At 42.9% G+C, this 21,236-nt stretch overlaps 1 protein-coding gene across 1 annotated transcript; it reads left to right on the top strand.

The window, feature by feature from the left end:
• The first annotated feature begins 68 nt into the window (after nucleotides 1–68).
• LOC139927691 (tricarboxylate transport protein B, mitochondrial) lies at nucleotides 69–19,774 on the top strand. Its single transcript, XM_071919933.2, has 9 exons — nucleotides 69–316; nucleotides 8,239–8,346; nucleotides 10,107–10,206; nucleotides 13,976–14,114; nucleotides 14,744–14,828; nucleotides 15,003–15,107; nucleotides 16,123–16,238; nucleotides 16,385–16,458; nucleotides 17,402–19,774. Exons 1-9 carry the CDS (start codon nucleotides 205–207, stop codon nucleotides 17,514–17,516), a joined length of 954 nt encoding a protein of 317 aa, XP_071776034.1. The 5' UTR covers nucleotides 69–204; the 3' UTR covers nucleotides 17,517–19,774.
• Nucleotides 19,775–21,236: the final 1,462 nt, after the last annotated feature.

Raw genomic sequence — 21,236 nt, 5'->3', positions numbered from 1 at the left:
CCAGTATCCACCCACTGTCAACACAGGGATCCGCCGAGGTTTCCGGACACATCACTGATCAGCATCATCCAGCCGGACTGACGAAAGCGCACCAGGCGTCCATGTGTTGCGCGCTTTAGTCCACTTGAAAAAATTGTACCTACTTAGACCAGACTCGCCAGACTAGACGCATCTCGGCAGATCTGCTGTGTGTTGTCAGTAATCATGCAGGGAAGAGCAACATTTGTCAGCCCGTTCCACAGACCGCGGTGTCTGGCGGCAGCGGCCCCGGGGGGGAAAGCGAAATTAACGCACCCGGGAAAGGCGATTTTGGCAGGTAAGTTGATCATTTAGCACACGGAAGAGTGAGTTGGACAAAATTTCACTGTGCATGCCTGTACCGTGTATACAAGCGAACATGAGTGGAGTCACTGGGTTGTGACACAAATGCTACAAGACAGTATTGTTGTTTCTGATACTTTGTCTCCTGTTTGTTTTGGTTCTCAGCGGAGCGAACTAGGCGTAGAGTGTGCATTTACATTTTAGAAACACTATACAATTATCACAGCTGAACTTTAAAACAGCATGCAGCTACTATAGGGAACAAATAACACACAATTCCTATAGTAATAGGCTGCAAGGTCACGCACCATTCAATACAGACACGCTTTGAGTGCTTATAGAAATATTGGAATAATATAGTGATTTTTCCTTAATTGTGCATTGTAGTTTGCAGACATCATGATTGTATATGCGACTCCTGAGTGTGTTTAATAACGATACACTCACCAAAAAAGTAACGTGCCAGTTATTACAAACTACTGGAATCCCCAGAGATTTATACAAAACTAAACAAAATTACCACGCCACTTCACAGGGGTTCATATTGTTATTCTGTTCTGTTCTACAAATATTGTTATATTGTAGGCATGCTTGATTTTTTGTTATATAATTCATATAGGGATCCAATATTCTGCCTCATATAGTTATACTGTATATAACTATATAATAAGCCATTAAGTCAAAAGAAAGAATTATTCTATCCTTTGGTAATCTTGTTCTACATATATATATAGTTAGTACAATGCTAGAACAAGATTACCAAAGGATAGAATAATTCTTTCTTTTGACTTTATGGCTTTTTTCTGGGATGACCTGGGATAACCTGGGCGTTTCTTTCTCTAATGACACGTTTCAGATTCCACTTTGGGTGATGCTGAGCCTGAAATTAGTATTTAGAGTAGTTAGTATTTAGAGTTAGAATTACACAGAGAAAGTGTAAGCTACAATTTCTGTTTCTAAGGATAGGCAATGAGCTGGTAAAACAACTGGTAAAAAATGTTTAACTACAAAGGTAGGCCACTGAATGTCCACTCCCTACTGCCACTTGCATCTAATTGATTACTCATCCTTCAAACCAGTGCAGTTGACCATGTTGATCCTGTGTTATCAGTCCTAGAAGTCCACTAGAAGCTGTTGCAGTGTAAAACATAACAAAACAACTAAAATTAAATGGCCTTGAGAGCTCAGCGCCCAAGAAGAAAGCAATGTTTCTCTTCTTCTGTCTCTCTGTTCCGGTAAGCAGGCGCCCTGTAGCCTCAAACTGTCATGGTCAAATCTGGAGTGCTGCACTGACGGGATTTTATCACTCTAATCTAAAGATCACCTCTGGTGCACTTTACATAATGCTGTTAGAGTGGAGGGATGCAAAAGGCCATTCAGCAGGACGGGACGCTCACTCCTTTGACAATACTGCAGCGATTCCACCAAGGTCCCAGGTTGTCTGTGGGGCAAGAATCAAAGACTGCAAAGCACTGTGGGAATGAAACACAAGAAACGTTGACATTATTGTATCAGTTTATGAAATCTAGATAATACGTATCTATACTGTCTTCTCACTGCTTCAGTCATAGTTGTTTTAGTCATTTCTGTGATTCAGTGGCTTCCCCCTGCTGCTGCTGTGCCAGACATGACACCCCCCCCACACACACACACCCCCCACCCCGACCCTGTGCCGGTCACATGTTGAGATGATCAGGGTGCAGCAGGTCTAGTTAATGAAGAGGCTCTCAGAGGTGCTGTTATAGGCTACTATACTATATACTGACAGCACCACTCTATTGATTTCAGCTGTGTCTGTTGGCTGTAGTTACATGCAGAATATTTTATCATTCTGAATTGAACTGTGTACACAAATGCTAAATGAAGTGAAATGATGGTGTCTTTACATGCATCAAAGCAGGTAATCAGAATGAATGTTTTAGACTTTTCGTAATTTCGGAGTGAACGAACATGTACAGAAGGAATGTCGTGTGTCCCAACCAATGAAAGTAGTCGGTTTACATGGTGAAAACTTTCTGATTCTTTCTAACTTTCTAATTCTGAACAGCCTAGTCCATTTGAGGCATTTTTATTCTGCTTGGGCTTTCATTCTGATTTTTATTGGAATATCAGGCTCCATATAAACCCAGACACTTGTGATGTTGCAACACTAACCCAGAAAAACAGAACAGTGTGTCAAAAAATGATAAAAAAAAGGATTATAAAAATGGATAGAGCTGTTATGATTTGGTGATCAATGAAGTGAATGGAAAAACTCCAAAACAGACTTTTACCATTAACTCCTATATATATTTTAGTTCACAACTTTTGCAGTACAGCATGCCTGTGTATGTTTTGCCATCTCCCTTCTCCTGACTCATGTCCTCCAATCAGCTGCTGAGGAATAGAAATGGGCCCGTGGCGTGACCTCTCCCCTCCCCCATCACTCCCAGTAGCCTGATAGACTGGATACGGTGCCTTGCTCTGCTCTCCTCCTCTCTCTGTCTCATTTAGCTCGTCTCAAGCCTGTCTGGCCAGTTTTGCAACAACGGCACTATTGCATTCTCTCTCTGTCTCAACTCTCTGCTCCCTCTTCTCCCTCTGACTCCTCCCAGCCTCACTGTCAAGAAAGTATTGATTTATTACAGTTTTCTAGAGGTTTTGAAATGAAATGTGAGCATGTGCACGTGCGTGTGTGTGTGTGCTGCAACACCTGTACTTGGTTGATGAAATTACAGCTTTTGGACCAGAGCTCCACTCAGATGACTCAGCGATAGACGCTATCAAGTAAACTGTTCCTTTGTGTCTGACCTGAGATATTGTCCATCAAAACCTGCAGCGAGTGGTTTACTGTGCCAGGATACAAACTCCTCCTGACACAAAGTGTGGCACTTCATAAATCCCATCGACACCTCTCCCAGTGCTCTGACATGCTGATGCTACTTTAGATTTATGTGTTATATTTAGCTGTATGCCTATGTGGCGAGAGGGAGAGAGAGAGAGAAAGAGAGACAGTCACTTTTATAGGCCCAAAGGCTCTGAGTAGACAAAGCAAGAAGTGGAAGGTCAAAGCTTAATGGATTAGAGAGCCTTCATTTCTAATAGTACCTAGACAATGGCAAGGAGGGCACATTTCCAAAGCTCTTAGAGGTATCTGAGCTCTCTCTCTGCTCCCATTGGTTAGTTCAAGCCTTCTTCTTCTCAACAGCCAGTGGTCATGACTGAAGTTGAGACACGGAGGGAGGGAGATAGTCTTATCTGTGTGGCCTCGGGGAGAGAGAGAGGGCTAAATGGGTCTCTGGTCTTGATTTGCCGTCCGTTTGTGCTTGTGCATGCCTTCACTGTTGTGGCTTTCATTTATAAACCGTGCGTAACCCTGTCTGTTCAGGAGAGAGGCGGGTCAGAGAGGCAGAGAGAGGCACGGAGGGAAAGAGACAATGCCTTTGCATCACGATTTCATCATTGATTTGAACAGAATTTTCTACTGAGACGGGCTTGTCTTGTATCTCGCCTTTTTCCTCGTTCTCTTTTGCCCGCTCCCGTCCCTTCAGTCTCTCTCTCCTGTCCCCTCAGGGCAGCCAGTTAGGTTTTCTGAGTGGCTGTCTCCTCTCAGGCTCAGAGGGCTCATCAAAGTGTGCGCTCACTCCCTGTTTCCTCACAGTACAGACGACACACAGTCCACTCCCCTCCACAGCTCCGCTCCTCACAAACCCCGGGTACCAGGAGGAGAGACAACAAATCACAAGGCACTGCTCTGCAATTCTTCAGTGTTTATCAGCTAGATGTCAGTGTAATGCGTCTATGGACACACAAACAGCATCATAGATTATAGTACATAATTTAGATAGTATGACAGACAGCACAGTATTATATTTACAGTCTCATATAATATCATGAGTTCCTTGGAGGCTCTTAGCTCCTAGCAGCCTTGTTAGCATCTGTAGACACTGTTTCACAACAACCTGTACGCAGCTGTCCTGCCCATGCAGATCTGTATACAGTCTGTATACCGGAGGATCATAAGCAGTTAAAACTGCTGCCATGTAAAATTAATCAACATCCCTCCTGTAATTAAGCATCAGTGTAGCGTCAGGGAATGTTGTTTTGGACAGAGGAAGCCTAAAAGGCCAGACGTTAGATGAATAATTCTTTTCATCTTTTGCGTGAGGCAAACAGAAATAGTATGGCTCTATTAATAAGCTACCTCATGTTTGAAGTACATCAGTCCTCTGGCTACGCTCTCCATTTGGACCGGGGATGTGGACATAACAACATCTCTTCCTCAGATTCTCTCCTGTATTCTCAGCCCTCCAGAGAAAATGTCTGTCTTAAGGAGAAACTAATAATCTAAATAAGGAACATCTGGATGAATAATAGATAAATTCAGCTGCAAAACTGCTTATTAATTTGTTGGCATGCACATAACGCACACATACATAGACGTGCACGTATGCACATGCACACACGCACGCACACAAGCATGCACATGGATACATTTGTTGTTCAGTGTTTTGGCTGATTTTTTTTATAGTCTGAATTGAATTTAGCAGGAAATGCACTCACTCAAAAATTATTCCTTATTTTAAAATTTGCAACACCGCAGCTGCTGAAGAAGGCAGCAAGCCGGAGTGTCTGGCTCTGTCGCTAGTTAGAAAATCTCGATATTTTGAAGGAAATGAAGCTGAATGAATTGAGTTGTCTTCAGTGCGGCCTTGATCTTCAAAAACGTTTAGAACCTGACAGATTCTGAGATTAGTTTCATGTTTTTACGCTGCTAGATTGTCACTTCTTCCTAAAAAATAGGAAGTTTCTTCATGGACCAGATGTGGGGGATGCTCATTAGGATCGCCCAAGCAGGCAGGACAGGATTTCAAAAACTGTTCCTCCCTCCTTCCCTCTCTGTGTCTCTGGCTGTCTGCCTGCTCACCTGGCTGCCTCTCTGCCTCCCAGGAACACTCGCTGCTTTTCAACAGAGCTGCAAGGAGAGAGGTTGTGCATTTGCGTGTGTGTGCATATGTGTACATGCATGAATGTGTGTGTGTGTGTGTGTGTGTGTGTGCTCACATGTAAACTGAGTGGCAGAAATGCGAGCAGGGGCCCAGCTGTGAAGTCTGTAGGGTGTTGATTAAGCTATAAATCTATCTCGTCCTGGCAGAGAGAGAGAGAGAGAGGGAAACAGGCTGTGAGAGAGAGTTACCTTTGCCCAGTACATCAAGTTAGTCAGTCAGTCTGTCTGTCTGATTTAATTAAGGTTTGACAAAGCTGCTATTTTGCTTTTTACATTTTCAAGAAGGGAGGCAAGTAGTGTCATCATAACAGTTTTGTGTACCAAGACTTGGTAGAAACACATCTGGCACCTCGCTGTTTTTTTATTGCCACTTTGGCTCTGTGCAATATCACTCCAATGCCATTTCTGTTTCCAAACATAAAATGACAGATTTCATTGCTTTCTGTGTAATAGCAAGCGCCGAAGACCTGTGTGAATGCATCGATTTTATGGCACACTGAGGAGAAGAGTGGCTGCGGGATGAGGAAGAGAGGAAGGAAGGGACCGGGGAGAGAAAAATTAAGAACAGGAGAGGAGAGTGCGGTTGTGAAGATAAAGATTAATGGCATATTTTGCCGTTGTATCTACCCACGTTTGGCAGCTGCACTGGAGTCATTTAAGGTTTCATCTTTAAACGCGTCTGTTTGTGTGTGTGTGTGTAATGTATGTGTGCACTCAAGCGACGGTGTCAGTGTGTGTAGGCTACGTAATGGACTAGAAGACAAACAAGCTGCCACGACTCCGCCAGCGCTCTGTGTGAGATGAGGATTGATCATGTATGCTGCGTCTGTAATGGTTGCTAAGTCACTACCTCTTAGCGGCTCCTGGTCAGCCTTCACACGCGGCGCCGTTTCAGAGGCAGCGCTGTCTTGGCTGAAGCAGATGAATGAGGCTTATTGTTCCTTCTTCCCCAAGACACACTGACCCATAGAGCCGGGATCAGTGTGGTTGGAATGGAGCGTCATAAACCTCATGTGATCCTTCTTAGGTCTTGGCTGGGCAACATTTACTAACTACTCCGCTATGGATTAGAGGAATTAGAACTAACTTCCCTGGCGATCAAAGTTTAAGTGTGTGTGTGTGTGTGTGTGTGATCACATGAACATCATCATTCAGCTTTGGCCACTACACTGAATGAACAAAATATGAATGACACTTTTCACTAAGTACACTGATGAGGTGAATCCAGGTAAAAGCCATTATCACTTATTGATTTCCCTTATTAAATCTATACCAATCACAAAGGAGGAGATGCAGATGAAGAGAAGCAGATGAGTTAGGGAAGCATTTTTAAACTTTGACACTGAGATGTGGATTGTGCAAAAGAGGCTGCAACTCATTATCAGGACGATATCCCTAATGTTTTGTACATGCATTGTATAGGGAAAGCAATTGCATATTCCCGTATCAAGTTGGTATGTTAACGTCAGCCACTTAAAATCCTCCCATGTCTATATGTCCTGGGTTAAATATATATATTTTATCTGAAGTGAATGCATTGCTGCTAGGGGCTGCAGTGATAAAGGCTTGCTTGGCATAAGGCGGTGGCAGCAGTGAGAAGCGAGGCGGGCCAAGTCATAGAGCTGAATATTTGTATTAGACAAAAACCAGAAGCAAAGGAGCGCTGCACTGGGACGTCAGTGTAGAACGGACAGGTGCTGTTTGGATGCTGGTAACCGCTGAGTCGGAATAGGCCAGTGCATGGGAAGTTTTTGTAAATATACATTAAGATCCAGTAAAAATAAGGATTTCCCAGCAAAAAAAAAAAAATGTCCAAGGCGCTGTGAGTCATTGCAACCACTTCCCATTGGAACTACTTCCCTAATGAAGGCCAGACTAAGACTTGCCATGTGAATAAAGGCATTTTAATTTTTGTAATGAGACAGAGCGCCTTGGGATTTGTTTTTTGCTGGGAACTACAGCCTATTCTGACATATTTATGTATTCTGCTTTCCAGGCTTGGCACAGAAACACATCGCCTAACTGTTTCTCACAATTAACCTGCGGAGTTATGAATGTGTGGCACTGGAAGGGTTTTAAACAGAATTTCTTTCGTTTATTTGCAGGCATGTATGTATTCACCCGTGTCACTGCATGATGTGTGTGTATCTGCCTCGCTCTGTGTGCGTGTGTGTGTCTGTGTCATTGAGTTAATGGAGGGTCTTGGCCCGGGTAATGGAGCCCCTCCCCGCTGGCAGAGCAGCTAATTTAATTAATGTGAGCCTTCTCTCTATCCTCCCTCCTCCCCTCGTGACTCATCCGTATTGTGCATTAGCCTTGCTTTTAGACACTTGTCCTCATCTACTGAACTCATTGACTGTGCAGGCTTTTGGGCTACACACTACACCTTTCTTTCTTTCTTTCTGTCTGTCTTTCTTTCTTTCTTTCTTTCTTTCTTTCTTTCTTTCTTTCCTTCTTTCTCTTGGTACAAAACCTCTCTTCTCTTCTTTTATCATGTCTGTGTGTATTGACTCACTGTTCATTCATCAAACAGTACAGTCGCTGTTCAGTTTGTCCGTGGCGGAAACTGACACATTTTTGATTCATCTTTATCCAGCTCATTACTATTCCTCTCACGGCTGCAGTGGTTTTAATGTTTATGGAGGAAAGCCATTTGTGGAGTCAATGTAATGATCCATGACGTAATGGCACCTCCTTGTGATTCATAGGGGGACGGGGCACTGAATCGGGCTCGGTTAGGCTGCAGCCAGGTACATAGTATGCTAAATTTCGGCAGTATATTAACAGTGCTGCCTGTCTGGTGAGATAGCCCTTTACTTTCCCTCCCCAACACCCGCTTTCGTATCACTTCCAGTTGGTTTTATGCCTCTTCAGAATATTCTTCATATGAATAAACCCTGATTTGATTTACCTATCTGTGTTGTTTTCAGGTGGAATCGCAGGTGGCATAGAGATCTGCATCACCTTCCCCACAGAGTATGTCAAGACCCAATTACAGCTGGACGAGAAGGCCAACCCTCCCAAATACAGGGGAATAGGTGAGTATTATTAGTGTGTGTGTGTGTGTGTGTGTATTTGTGTTTTCCCTTAAGGTTAGATGGCTATATTAGTTTGCCAATATATCAGGCCAATATTGGCCTTTTATTAAACATCAGATGTCAGCCAGTCATGCTGTTCACCACCGTTATGATGGAGGTTCCTACTACAGCTACATAAAAACTCTAAAGTCTCCAAAACCTGCAACGAAAATATATTTTCTTTGCATATTTTATGTATTCATTTAAATTTTCAATAATATTTTCTGTAGTTAGGTCACCCTGCTGCTAACTCTAATTTCATTAGTCCGGGTTTGACTGGAGAGTTTTAGTGTCCCATGGTCTAGATTCTGTTTCAGAGGCTTTTCCACCCTGAAAAGAACAAAATACCGAGTGAAACACTGAATCCTTGTAAGTTTTTGGCATTAAAGTGGTTAAATGCAAAGATATTACAAAATATTGGTTATCAACAGCTTCAGCCAAAATATATAAATGTATCAGCCTTCAAAAACCCATATCGGTTGAACCCAAGTGTTCTATACTGTAGAGTAAGAATTAGGTACATATCTAATTTCTATCTCTGTCTGTCTGTCTGTCTGTCTGTCTGTCTGTCTGTCTGTGTGCTTATGTAGCTCATCCGGCTGTCTGTCTGCCTCTCTTACCTCTCTCAGGAGCTCATTATCTAATTACCCATCATCCCCAGGTGCATTAGAGATTCTGGCAGGCTGTCACCGCGCTTGTTTGTATGACAGAGAACAGACCAATGCACAGATGCACAAACATGCATACGGGCATGCACAAATACTCTCTCTCTCTCTCTCTCTCTAACACACACACACACACACACACACACACATACACACACACACACACACACACACTACATATACACACGCACGGAATCTGTTACTCTTGGCTGGAGCTCTGAGGATCGGAGACCTTCCTAATGAGCGCTCAAGACAGCTGTTGCTTTTCCTGCTCGGTTGTATATCTGGCTAGCTAGCTGAACTGAATTACTGGACTGATGTTTCCAAGAGCCAGAAGTGAGCTTAAAGAAATACACCAAGTTTCTGGGAGATTGGCCCGTTGGCCAGCTTACCCGTTAAGTGTGGAGAACATAGACACCAACATCATCCAAGTGTCCCCAGTAGATCGTTCGCTCCATTGCTCCATGCAAACTCTTTAGCATACACTGTGTTGAGTGATAGTAGGCGACTAGCATTATCTGAAAAGTGAGAAAATTAGAACTTTTTGCAGCTGTAAAGCTAAATGGTAAGTAATTTTAAATGCCAACTTTGAGATTGGTAAAATTTACACAAGATATGATACAAAAATAACATACTGTTTTGAGCTACTCTCCTTGACTCTCCTTGTTCACATAGCAATGGGAGACTGTACAGCTAAAAATCACTGTAATCACTGAAATAATTCCAAAAATAAATCTGGCTACATCAGCTCTATTGACTTGATTATATTTCATTTTTTAAATTAATGAATTTACAGGCCATATAATAAAAACCACTAACAACTTTTTATTACTAAAAGGCCTATTTTTCCTTATGGTGGTCATCTACTATCACTCAATATATTGTATGCTAAAGAATTTGGTATCTATGTTCTCATCACTTAACAGGTAAGTTGAGTTTGTTGGGTAAACACTGTATACCTGCATAGCGGCGTTCAAAGTTTTAGCTTATTGCTTGTGTTTGTGGGCATTTTATATGGTGTTAAGTATGTGTGTGTGTGTGTGTGTGTTCCTCCAGGTGACTGTGTGAAACAGACGGTACAGGGTCACGGTATCAGAGGACTGTACAGAGGACTCAGCTCACTGCTCTATGGATCCATACCCAAATCAGCAGTCAGGTATGTGACATAACTCCCACAGTTCTGCCATGCAAAGCCAAAGAGCTGCAGCTGCATGAGTGGTGAAACTGGACTGCGTGTCATTTAGCAGCATTTATGGGTGTGATTTTTGCTGATATGGAGTCATGACCTTTGACCTTTAAAACACACAAGGCATTGACACACACTGTACACACAGACGCTCATAATCTTCAAATAAGATCCTGTCACACCCCAGACTGCAACCATGGTAGATGTGCACACACACGCATACACACACACACACCCACACACACACATACTGTATACATTAAATTTATACATACAGTATATAGCAAATATGCTCATGTGTATGTTTATACACATTTATATTCATATATATATTTATATCTAAATATATTTAATAATCCATATTTAAGGAAGCAATCAAGACTGTTACTAACATCTGTGAGTAACAATCGTAAGTAAATCCATAACTGTTAGTTTGGGAGGAGTAAAAGCTGAAATAAAGTGAGCTTTCTGGCCAGTTTAATTACCAGGCAGTTGGGATCTTCTACCTGGAACCACTAACTCACACACTCCAATTATTCTAGCCCATTACCCACAATGCAAGGCATAAATGCCACACTAGCCTTCTGTGTAATTATGTTATTCTTTCACAGCAATGACATTTATCCCCATACATGCACGCGCGCACACACAGACACACACGCACGTGCGCGCACACACACACACACACACACACACGCACACACACACACACACACACACACACACACACACACACCTACACACACACACCCATACATATTGCACAAAAGTATGTGCCAGACAGGCACTTTCAGTGTGTCACCCTTTCTTGGTCTCTTTCTCTCTCTCTCTCTCTCTTTCTCTCTCTGTGTGTGTCTGTGTGTCTGCGTGTGTCTGTGTGTGTGTTATGCTAGAGGGTAGAGGCTGTCTGTATAGTGGAGAGACAGGCCCAGCCAGGCGGAGCAAAGCTGCCACTCAACCTCAGGCAGGGTCTCAATAGGGGTACAGAGGGGGAGCCTTGTGTGGGTATTCTGTCACTGTGTGTGTGTGTGTGTGTGTGTGTGTGTGTGTGTGTGTGTGTGTGTGTGGCTGTGTGTGTGGCTGTGCACATGTGTGTTTCTGTCAGTCAGCCTTTAGCACCCTTTCCAGAGGGAGTCACAAGGGTTTTGTTTCTGTTTGTGTGTCACCCTAAGGCAGGCTATCACTGAAGAAATGTGGCATAGAGGGGTGTAGAGGTGCAGGCCGTGTCATCTGCCTGCTACTGACATCTAGCTACATTGAGAAAGTTATATGGATTTTTATTCCATCGTTTAGGCAATACAGAGACGATTAAAGTGGTGAATAAAAAGGAAAAGAAACATGGTGGCGAGATGGAAAGACGAGGTCAACGTTGACACACTGGAGACAGAGATAGATTTGATTTATGGAGAATCCCTTTTAACATCATCCCATTTCCCTCCGCTTCCTCTGCGTCCGTTTTTCGATCCGTGCTTTTTCTATTGCCTCTGTCGTTCCTCCCCTCCCCCTTACTATCTCTCCGTTGCTCTCTCATCCACCTCTCCTCAGCAACCCTCTCTCCCCCCCGTCCCATTAACTGATTGCCTGTGCACCATCATGCGCCATACAGTCTGCTGGATGTTTGAAGGAGGTGGGGGGGGGTTGTTGAAGAGATAGGAGAGGGACAGACAAGGGAGCCATTGACCTTTTCCCCTAACCCTTCATCTACATCTACATCCCTCTCTCCAGCTTTTCCTTTCTGCCCAACCTCCTTTATTTCTTTCCTCTCTCCTTCCCCTCCACTTCTAATCACCTGTCTGACCTTGTAGAAAGAGCCACTAATGAAGATTGGGCAGTGCTGCGCTGTCCAGAATGACTCACTGCAGTCCATGGATGTCGGCCCAAACATGATGTGTCATATTCTAACCGTAAAGTTTTGTTAAAGTTAAATTGGTAGAGAAAAAATTGGAGAGTAAATTGGCAAGGGGGCCGGCCTGGCAGCAGCATATTTCTCTCCAGTGGCTTAATGAACAGTATTTGTTTCACAAGGTTAGTGATTAAGTGCACTGCCATCTCCTTGCGGTCCAGCTAAGTTACTACTTGTAGGAGAGTCAGCCACTTTTCTAAAACAGGGTTAGGGTTCTCTTTGGGTAAAATTGGAATTTACCTTTGGAATACATCTTTTGCTGAATCTCCCAAACTGAAAATGTGGTTGCAGTGGGGGAGTTGTGCGGATAAAGAGATGAGCGGATGTATTTTTATTTTATGTGCGTTTGTTCCTGTTTGACAGTGGGAGTCAGTTAATTGTGCGCCCGTCACTCAAAGCAAATACCAAACCTGTGCGAAGAGCGAGGCAGAGGAATAGATGTGGAAGGAAGGTTAATGAGCAGAGCTTTCCGTAGAGAAACCTAAACGTAACGCACGCGTGATCCAACCCTAAGAAATGAATCCTGCAAGATGTGTGAAGATGGCAGGTAACTAGTGGGCTAGACTGAGAGCAGACACACAGGAAAACAACGCATTCATCAATAGCAAGCGTCTGTCCTCCCTCTCGTCTTTTCTGTCCTCCCCGCCCCTTTTCTCTAAACGGACAGTGTCCTGCCTTCACCACAATTCAATTCCATCTATAAATAACCTTTCTTGTTAAGGAAGGACTCGCTGGCACAACATTTTCTGATTGCAGTGGTACTTAAAACACACACACACACTTCCTCTCTCTCTCTCTCTCTCTCTCTCTCTCTCTCTCTCTCTCCCTCTCCCTCTCTCTCTCTCTCTCTCTCTCTCTCTCTCTCTCTCTCTCTCTCTCTCTCTCTCTCTCTCTCTCTCTCTCTCTCCCTCCCTCTCTCTCTCTCTCTCTCTCTCTCTCTCCCTCTCCCTGTCCCTGGGCTGGCTTCCATGGCAGCTGTTGCCGGGCGCTCGTTGGTTGGTTACGGAGACACTGCAGTTTATTGGTGCATCTTTAACAAGGAAGAGTGCAGGACAAATAAAATAAAAGCCTCTAGCAAATTCTGCACTTCCAGCAGTTTGTCTCTGAGTTTGAAGGAAGCAGTTTCTTGCCTTCAGGTGTATCCATGTATTTCCTTTCATTTCTCCATGACAGTCATAATGTCCTTCCTGCCACCTGATTTCTGCTGATTTGGTGCAACGTAATGATCTCATGCTGCTTGGCACTTTTTCACGCTGTAGTTGTTTTAGTGGTAATAACACAGGGAATCTCATTATCTCCCTGTTGCAAGATCATCTGTTTTTATTTATTTTGTTACCTCAGCCTTTGCAGCAAACAGACTTTAACTTGAAGATAATCTTGGTTGACTAAAAGTTCATCAGGTTGTAGAATGGTTTTCTCTCCCAGCTTCACAGAAGCAAAATCAAGCTCCAGCAACAGGTGCAGATGTGCCACCACAAAAACAACATTACAGTTTTTTGTATTTGTCTCCCAGTTTGAGATTTTGTCAGTGAGAATATGTTTGTGTTTTTAGAGCTGCCGATATTTCAAGCAAGACTGGTCTTTCAAATAGGCCTTAAGGCAACTGTATGTCACCGATAGACCTGTTCTGCAGAAATGTGCTGTGTGTTTTTACAAAGGTGTTTGTGTCTGTTTGTCCACTTTTCTGTTGTCCGCCTATAGTAATAAAAGAAACAAAATTAAAGTCTGTATTTACAAAAATCGCTGTATGATACATGTACTTAATTTACAGCAGTCCTGGACAGTCCAGTGTTAACTTTTCCCATAATTCCCTGCTGTCTCTGCTCTCCTCCTCAGGTTCGGGGTGTTTGAGTTTCTCAGTAACCATGCGAAGGATGAGTCTGGCCGGCTGGACAGCACCAGAGGCCTGCTGTGTGGGCTTGGAGCTGGAGTGATGGAGGCTATTGTTGTGGTCTGCCCCATGGAAACCATCAAGGTATATTACCAACTGGTCTATGGTCTATGATTCTTGATTTGATTTGTTTGATTTCAGTGTCATGCACTCTGGGTGCCCAGTTAACATCAGCTTACAAAAAAACATCCATACAAACGTGTTCCTAAAGAAGATCAGGTATTATGCAAACAAAGTATAGTGCAAGTGCTTCCAAGGCTTTACATGTAACATGTGCCACATACAGTAGAATCCACCTTTTCTGAAACATATGTCAGGACTTTCAGAACCATCTAAACAAAAGAAATAATCAGAAGTAGAAGCAATTTTACTATAAATCGCACTTCTCAGCTCATCATATAAAGAACAATGAAACAGATTATCCTGTTTGTAGGCTTAAAGGAAATACTTGAACCTGGGCAGGTGTTGCTTATTCTAAAGCAGTGTCTGTCAGTCATGCAGTCTGTTTTTGGAAATGCTGATTTTGAAGGTTTGATAGTGTGACCCTGCACATTCCCTGAATTCAGTTTCATTAGAAAGTACACGTCCCTTGACAGAGAGAGCCAGACTAAACTTTGTCGTCTCTCAAGTGGAAACAATAATAAAGCTCTCATAAAGCGCTCATTCTCTGCTTTGGAGCTGATGATCATCCTGTCCCTGCTTTATCTCCCAAGGTTAAATTCATCCATGACCAGAGCTCAGCCAACCCCAAATACAAGGGCTTCGTCCATGGAGTCCGAGAGATCATCAGAGCACAAGGTAAAGAAAAGCTTCAACGCATAGAATTGACCTGACATCTACTGTTCAGACGGGGTAATGCAGCTGAAATCATACCGTTAATTAAAAAGTGTACCTTAGATGATGATGTGTACTAAATTTGAGAAGAACTTAATGAATTCATCCTCTCTGGCTCTGTCTCTTCCTGCCTGGCAGGTCTGAGTGGGACATACCAGGGCCTCACAGCCACCGTCCTGAAACAAGGCTCCAACCAGGCTATTCGCTTTTATGTGATGACCTCTCTCAGGAACTGGTACAAAGGTCAGTGTGTGTGTGAGTGTGTATGTGTGTTTTGTCTGTTTATTAGTGGAGGAGATACTTGAACAAGAAACCAACAATAAGTCAGGGCTAGAAAATGAGTTGAGATGGTTGATGGTTTGACGTTTTGACGGTTTGATTATTTAAATTCTCTTCCAGTTTCGATTTGAGATCACCAAAACAAAGCCAACTGTGGCAGTGCGCTGCAATGAATACCTTTCTGGAAGTAGGCCTGCTGCATAAATGCAGTCATACCGGCTGATTTGCATTCTACTTTGAAGACCAATACTGAGTGCTGCTGAGTGCTCATCTGCGCTTTCACTTCCTCATTCTGATGCAGCTAGTCGTTTGCTTAACATGCTCTATCCATGTCCTCAACAGAACACACTATTTATTTGAAACAATTAAAATTAGGTCTGTGTACTGTGTGTGGTAGGTTTCAACAAATAACAAAAAATTAGCTATTGTGTCACCCAGTGTGTCTTTAACATGTTTTAACAAAGCTTTAACCACTTAAAATGAGTGTGCACACATTCAGACCAGGCGTAAGAACGATCTCACGGGTTTGATCAAGTTCAAATTGCTAAATACTGACTTTTGTGGGAAGATAAATGCATATTTAAGATCAGTTTGGAGCATATCACTGTTGTCCTGTGAAAACCTCTCAAGGATTACATGCTTCTCTATGGGTTGAGAAAGTTGTAGGACCTCTTGGGCTTTTGAAACCCTTTCAGACCCCATTGGATAAACTCAAAAGTACCTGGTTGTCAAACTAAAAACAAGGCGGTACACTTAGTTTCTGAAAAGTTGACATTTTGGAGATACAAGGTTTTCACCCGACAGTGATGATATGGACTCTCCCTTTGTAAAACAAGGCCAGTGTCTTTACTTTCATATTACAGTGCTGACCTCTAGTGGGGATTTCAAAAAATGCTTTCAAAAATTGCTGAGCATAAGCATTAAACAAGTATCCAGACTTGTGACTCTTACTTACTCTTATGTCATGTCCTTTCCCTAGGCGATGACCCCAACAAAGCTATTAATCCTGTAATAACTGGACTGTTTGGAGCCATAGCTGGAGCAGCCAGTGTGTTTGGAAACACTCCCCTAGATGTCATCAAGACTAGGATGCAGGTACAGACCACAACATGATGGCTATTACAAAGCATGTGTTCACCCATACATGTTTTCTTTCCTGGTCTGTTTATCAGAATTTGTCAAGTTGTTGCCACCTATTGACATTGATTAGGAATAACAAAGCTATTTCCTTTCTTTTCAAGGGTCTGGAAGCACATAAGTATAAAAGCACACTGGACTGTGCTGTTAAGATCCTGAGACATGAGGGCCTAAAAGCGTGAGTACACCTCTACTCTGGTTAATGTGATTTAACTTTATAGGGTCGGTGTTACAGCCAGCGTGTCCCCTTTCATCAAAGGGAGTTTCCATCTCTGTCAGTCTACAAATGATGCTGTTTCATGTTCATTGGCCTTATTTTAGCATCATTTCATTCTGGGCCTCATTTCCTAAAAACCTACATGTGTTCCTTGAGGCATCTTCATTATCTCAACTGTTTCTAAAAAGCATAGTATGTAATGTCATACATAAACAAGGTTTGGGCCAGCCTTTGTGTGCCCTTTGGTGAATTTGAGTTCAACCTTGATATCAAACATACTTAACAAATTGAATTGAAAAACAGTGAAAAACAAATAAACAAACTAAATCTATGAATGATAGCCTAATGAAACCTAACAAAGCTTTGGTCTAACCCAGTGGTTCCCACCGTGGGGTCCAGGGACCACCAGGGGTCCTTGAGGGGGTTCCAGGGGGTCCCCAGCAAATTGATGAAGTGTTAAACTTCAGCATTATTTCATTTACAAGAAGTTAATACAATTAGAAAATGTAGAAGAATGACTTTTGATCATAGTTTCACTGTTATCTCTCTACCCACAACACAGATAGTCATGGAATTCTGGACAAAATCATATCTAACAATAAAAATATTCTCAGATTTGGGTCCAAGAGACAAAATCTCATCAAATGGGGGTCTAATGTGTACTAAATTAGGGGTCCTTGATATGAAAAAGGTTGAGAATCACTGGTCTAACCTATTTAGTAGTCTGCCAGTAGCCTATTATAATAGACCAGACATGCCATCTGTATTTTATAAGAATATGCTGAATGACAGACGTGCCTTTTCCCAATGTCCTATATTCACCTCTCTCTCTCTCTCTGTCTCCCTCTCTCTCTCTCTCTCTGTCTCCCTCTCTCTCTCTGTGTCTCTCTCTCTCCCCCTGTAGTTTCTATAAAGGGACAGTTCCCCGGCTGGGCCGTGTGTGTCTGGACGTGGCCATAGTTTTCATCATCTACGAGGAGGTGGTGAAGGTTCTGAATACGGTCTGGAAGACAGAATGAGACGCTAAAGGGCCGCAAAGGGCAGCAGCTTCCTGCTCCCTAGCCCTCAGGCACAGATCCGAGATCAGTATACCTTCTTCCTTAACATAAACCTAGCCACTGAGGGGGTGCAACAGAGAGCTGAACTTAATACGCTAACCAAGAAGTCAAAGAACTCATAGACAGGGGCTGCAGACGAGTGCAAGCCCGACAGTTAGAGAACAGAAGCTCAGTCTTGGTCTTGGAGAGCTGCAGTGTGTGCCGGGCTTTGTTGATGCTCTAGCACCAAGGCACCTGACAAGACCAGGAGTGAAGAACATTATCATTTTTACTCATTCACAGCTGTTTTACTGATGTTTACTGCAAGTATACAGGTGTCATACTCTATTTTCTTGAGTTAGTGTGGCTCTCTGTCTCTTCCTGCGTGCCTAATATGGCTTGAAGGCCAGAGGAGCCAGATTGCAGTTTACAGTCACATAAACTGCGATAACTTCCATAACTAAGACAAAGCCTTTAATGATTTTGTGTTTATGATATGCCAATTATTTTTATACAATGCAGATTCTAATTTAGTTTACTACCAACATTATAGTTTTATTGTAAAGTATAATATATTTTATTCCGGTGCCAAATGCCAAACCCATTATATGTATGAAAGTGTGTTCACTACACACAAGAGTAGCCTGATCTTACCAAGAGAAGAGCAGATGGTATTATAATATGATTCAGAACATATTGTGACATACTTTATCAATATATTTATTGAAAGTTGAATGTTGAATATCTATATGGTTGGGTGCTGTTGACTTGTGCAGTGTTAAGTTTGTAATCACATCTGGGTGTAAAAGTGTTTTATTGAAGATTTTAGGAAAATATTTAACTTACCGTGTCTTTCACTGTGACTCTAAATGACCCAACAACACTGAGTCAGACAGACAAAGTAACCTCAGACCTCATTGTACCCTGCCATGGAGGCACTGCAGCACATCACTGCTAATGTTTCAGGTTCCTGCTTCCTGAAGACGCCCTGCCTTGTGTGTCTTGTTTAGATCAGCAGCTCTGACAGATCATTGAGACGCTCCATACAGAGATTAAACAGTTTTCCATTCCACATACAGTACATTCCTTACATACCAGAAGCTGTTGTCAAACTGCTCAAAATCCATATTCATTGCTGTTCTGTTTTGGTGCCATGTTTCAGGGGTTGTTTTCACTTAAATTAGTGGCTCAAGAAAAAGTAGAAATTAGTGGTTCTTGAAACATTATTGTTTTGCTACTGATTAGGCGACCGGACCCACAGGGCCCAGCAGACATAAGAAGAGGCAAACCCTCCATTATCGGCCCAATCAAACAACATATGGGCACCGGAGAGCTCATTTCCAGTTTAGACATAACCGCCTGCTAATTTTTCCAAAATTTGGTACAATGGTAGAAGGGCAGCCCTAATGGCCACTGAACACATATAGTGCTTACACCCTGTGGTGTTGCCATAATTGGCTAAAATGCTTAAAAGTGGCAAGAATTTGTGTGTATCTCCTAATGTAAAACAGGTTGGTAATGGGGTATGGAAAAAATTATTAACTTTTGGTGAAAATCCAACATGTGGAACTGGCATATCTTGACAATTGCATAGTGCTGGCGGAGGTATGCACTCTACTGAGTGCAATCTGATTATTGTTTTATTATTGCCTCACTCATGTGCCTTTTGCTATTCTGTTCTTTGGTAACTGCTACTAGATAATTATACTCATCTGTTTGTATTTTACCAACTTAACCAAAGTCTTTAATCTTATTTATTTGGGATTTCTGGGGTCCAATCGTGTTGTTTTGTTAATAATAACCAATTGTTATGTGTTGTGTGTGTTCTTGTGCCATTACCGGTAATGTGAAAACAGTATTGCTGTAACGATTGTGTTAAAATAATGATGGATTTTTATTTTTCCCCATTTGGTTAGAAATTAAGTTTATCAATATTTTGTATTTGCTGTTGCTGTCTCTCTGGTTGGCCAAACAAAATGCTTGTGTTCCCTGCTGCCAAATAGCTGAGGCAGGACGTTATTGTTATTGCAAATGAAAGTCAATTCATGCCCAGGGCCGTGTGTATGTGTGTGTGTGTGTGTGTGTGTGTGTGTGTGTGTGTGTGTGTGTGGCACTCTGTGGGTTCTTTATGACCAAGCTTGTGCAATAAACATCACTCCCCCTTGTCCATGCTTAATCTAAAGTCTTTTTGTTGTAGGGGGATTTCAAAACTCATTAAAATAAGCATCTGACAACGTGAATGTTAGTTGTTGCTTTTATCCGTGCTCATTTCTCTGTTGTTCTGCCCTCTTGATTACAACAGATCATGTTGGGACAAACCCCGGGGGGCAGGTAGGGGGGGATCGAACAGGGAACTCATTGTTCCAGTCTTGGCTGATGCTCATGTAGGGTGATTCAACTGTCTACCTCTCTTTCTCTTTCTTTCTCTCTCACTCACTCACTCACTCACTCATTCACTCACTCACTCACTCACTCACACACACACACACACACACACACACACACACACACACACACACACACACACACATACACACACACACACTCTAATCCAAATCCCTGGTGCCCCAGTGTTTGTTGTGAAAAGGAATGTACAGTGCTCTGCTGAAGATGAACTGAACTAGGGGGTGAGGACAGCGCGGAGTGGACAAAATGGACTGAATTGGGGGGTGAGGAAAGTGGACAGAATGAACTGAACTGGGTGAGGTGTGTGTGTGTGTGGGGGGGTAGAGGACAGTAAGACTCAGTGGATGAGGGAAAACAGAGTAGCAGTCACCAATAGGTCAATAACTATCAATTTACCAGGAGAGAACCTGGAATGACAGCATGAACCGCGCACCCATTGGCAATCCCATCAAAGAAATCCAAGACAGTACATGCCAAACAGTGAGAGGAGAAACCTTATTGGTGTAGAATCTATCTTGAACACTAGGGGGTGCTGTCCTAATGTTATGTTACCAACAGACACCATCATCTGCTCTTTCTGCCAGAGCCTCAGACACATCTGTCTGAAACAAGATATTATAAATTAACGACAAAATAGTAAAATATATCATGTAATTTACAGTGTCATATACAGTATATGTTTACAGTCAATACAATGTTAATCACAATGTCTTGAATGATGTAAAGCTGATATGATGAAGCTCTCTCTATTTCTCTCTCTCTCTCTCTCTCTCTCTCTCTCTCTCTCACACACACACACACACACACACACAGCGGTGAGAGAGAGGCCTCCCCTCTCTTCAGGACTGTACAATAGGGCTTTATGAACAGGGTCAAAGCTGGGCCCGTCGACCTCCCTTCATCCTACCATCATCACTCCCTCCTCCTCTCTGTCCCGCCTCTGCGAGTGGATGGATTGGTCCAAAATATCCCGAGCTGACGTGACCCTAAAACATCTCTCATCTCAGTCTGGCAGACATCAACACAACTCAGCCTCGAGATCATCTTTGAACTCAAGGGATGAAAGGAGACGCTTCCCTTTCCAGTAGTGGCCTTATAGCCCCATACACCCCCCCGTCTGCTCCCCAACACTCAGGCTACAAATAATGCAGATTGTCTTGTGTCTTTCTCCTCCTGATGCGCTTTTACAGTATCCATCCACTGCTCAGCTTCTCCCCCGGGAGCCACCATTCACTCAGGACCGGTGAAGGGAAAGTAATGTTATTGTTCTCCGGTCTTTCTCTGCCTCAATAGGGT

The sequence above is a fragment of the Centroberyx gerrardi genome, chromosome 8, assembly GCF_048128805.1.
Source record: "Centroberyx gerrardi isolate f3 chromosome 8, fCenGer3.hap1.cur.20231027, whole genome shotgun sequence".
In the NCBI taxonomy this organism is placed as follows: Eukaryota; Metazoa; Chordata; class Actinopteri; order Beryciformes; family Berycidae; genus Centroberyx; species Centroberyx gerrardi.
Note: the sequence above shows the minus strand (reverse complement) of the source record. Positions and strands in the feature narration are given on the sequence as shown.

Bases quoted from the DNA above. Each gene is read 5' to 3' on its own strand.
- LOC139927691 (XM_071919933.2), top strand. From the start codon at position 205: ATGCAGGGAAGAGCAACATTTGTCAGCCCGTTCCACAGACCGCGGTGT. The intron at 317-8,238 runs GTAAGTTGATCA...TGTTGTTTTCAG, and splicing joins GGGAAAGGCGATTTTGGCAG to GTGGAATCGCAGGTGGCATA. The intron at 16,459-17,401 runs GTGAGTACACCT...CTCCCCCTGTAG, and splicing joins AGACATGAGGGCCTAAAAGC to TTTCTATAAAGGGACAGTTC.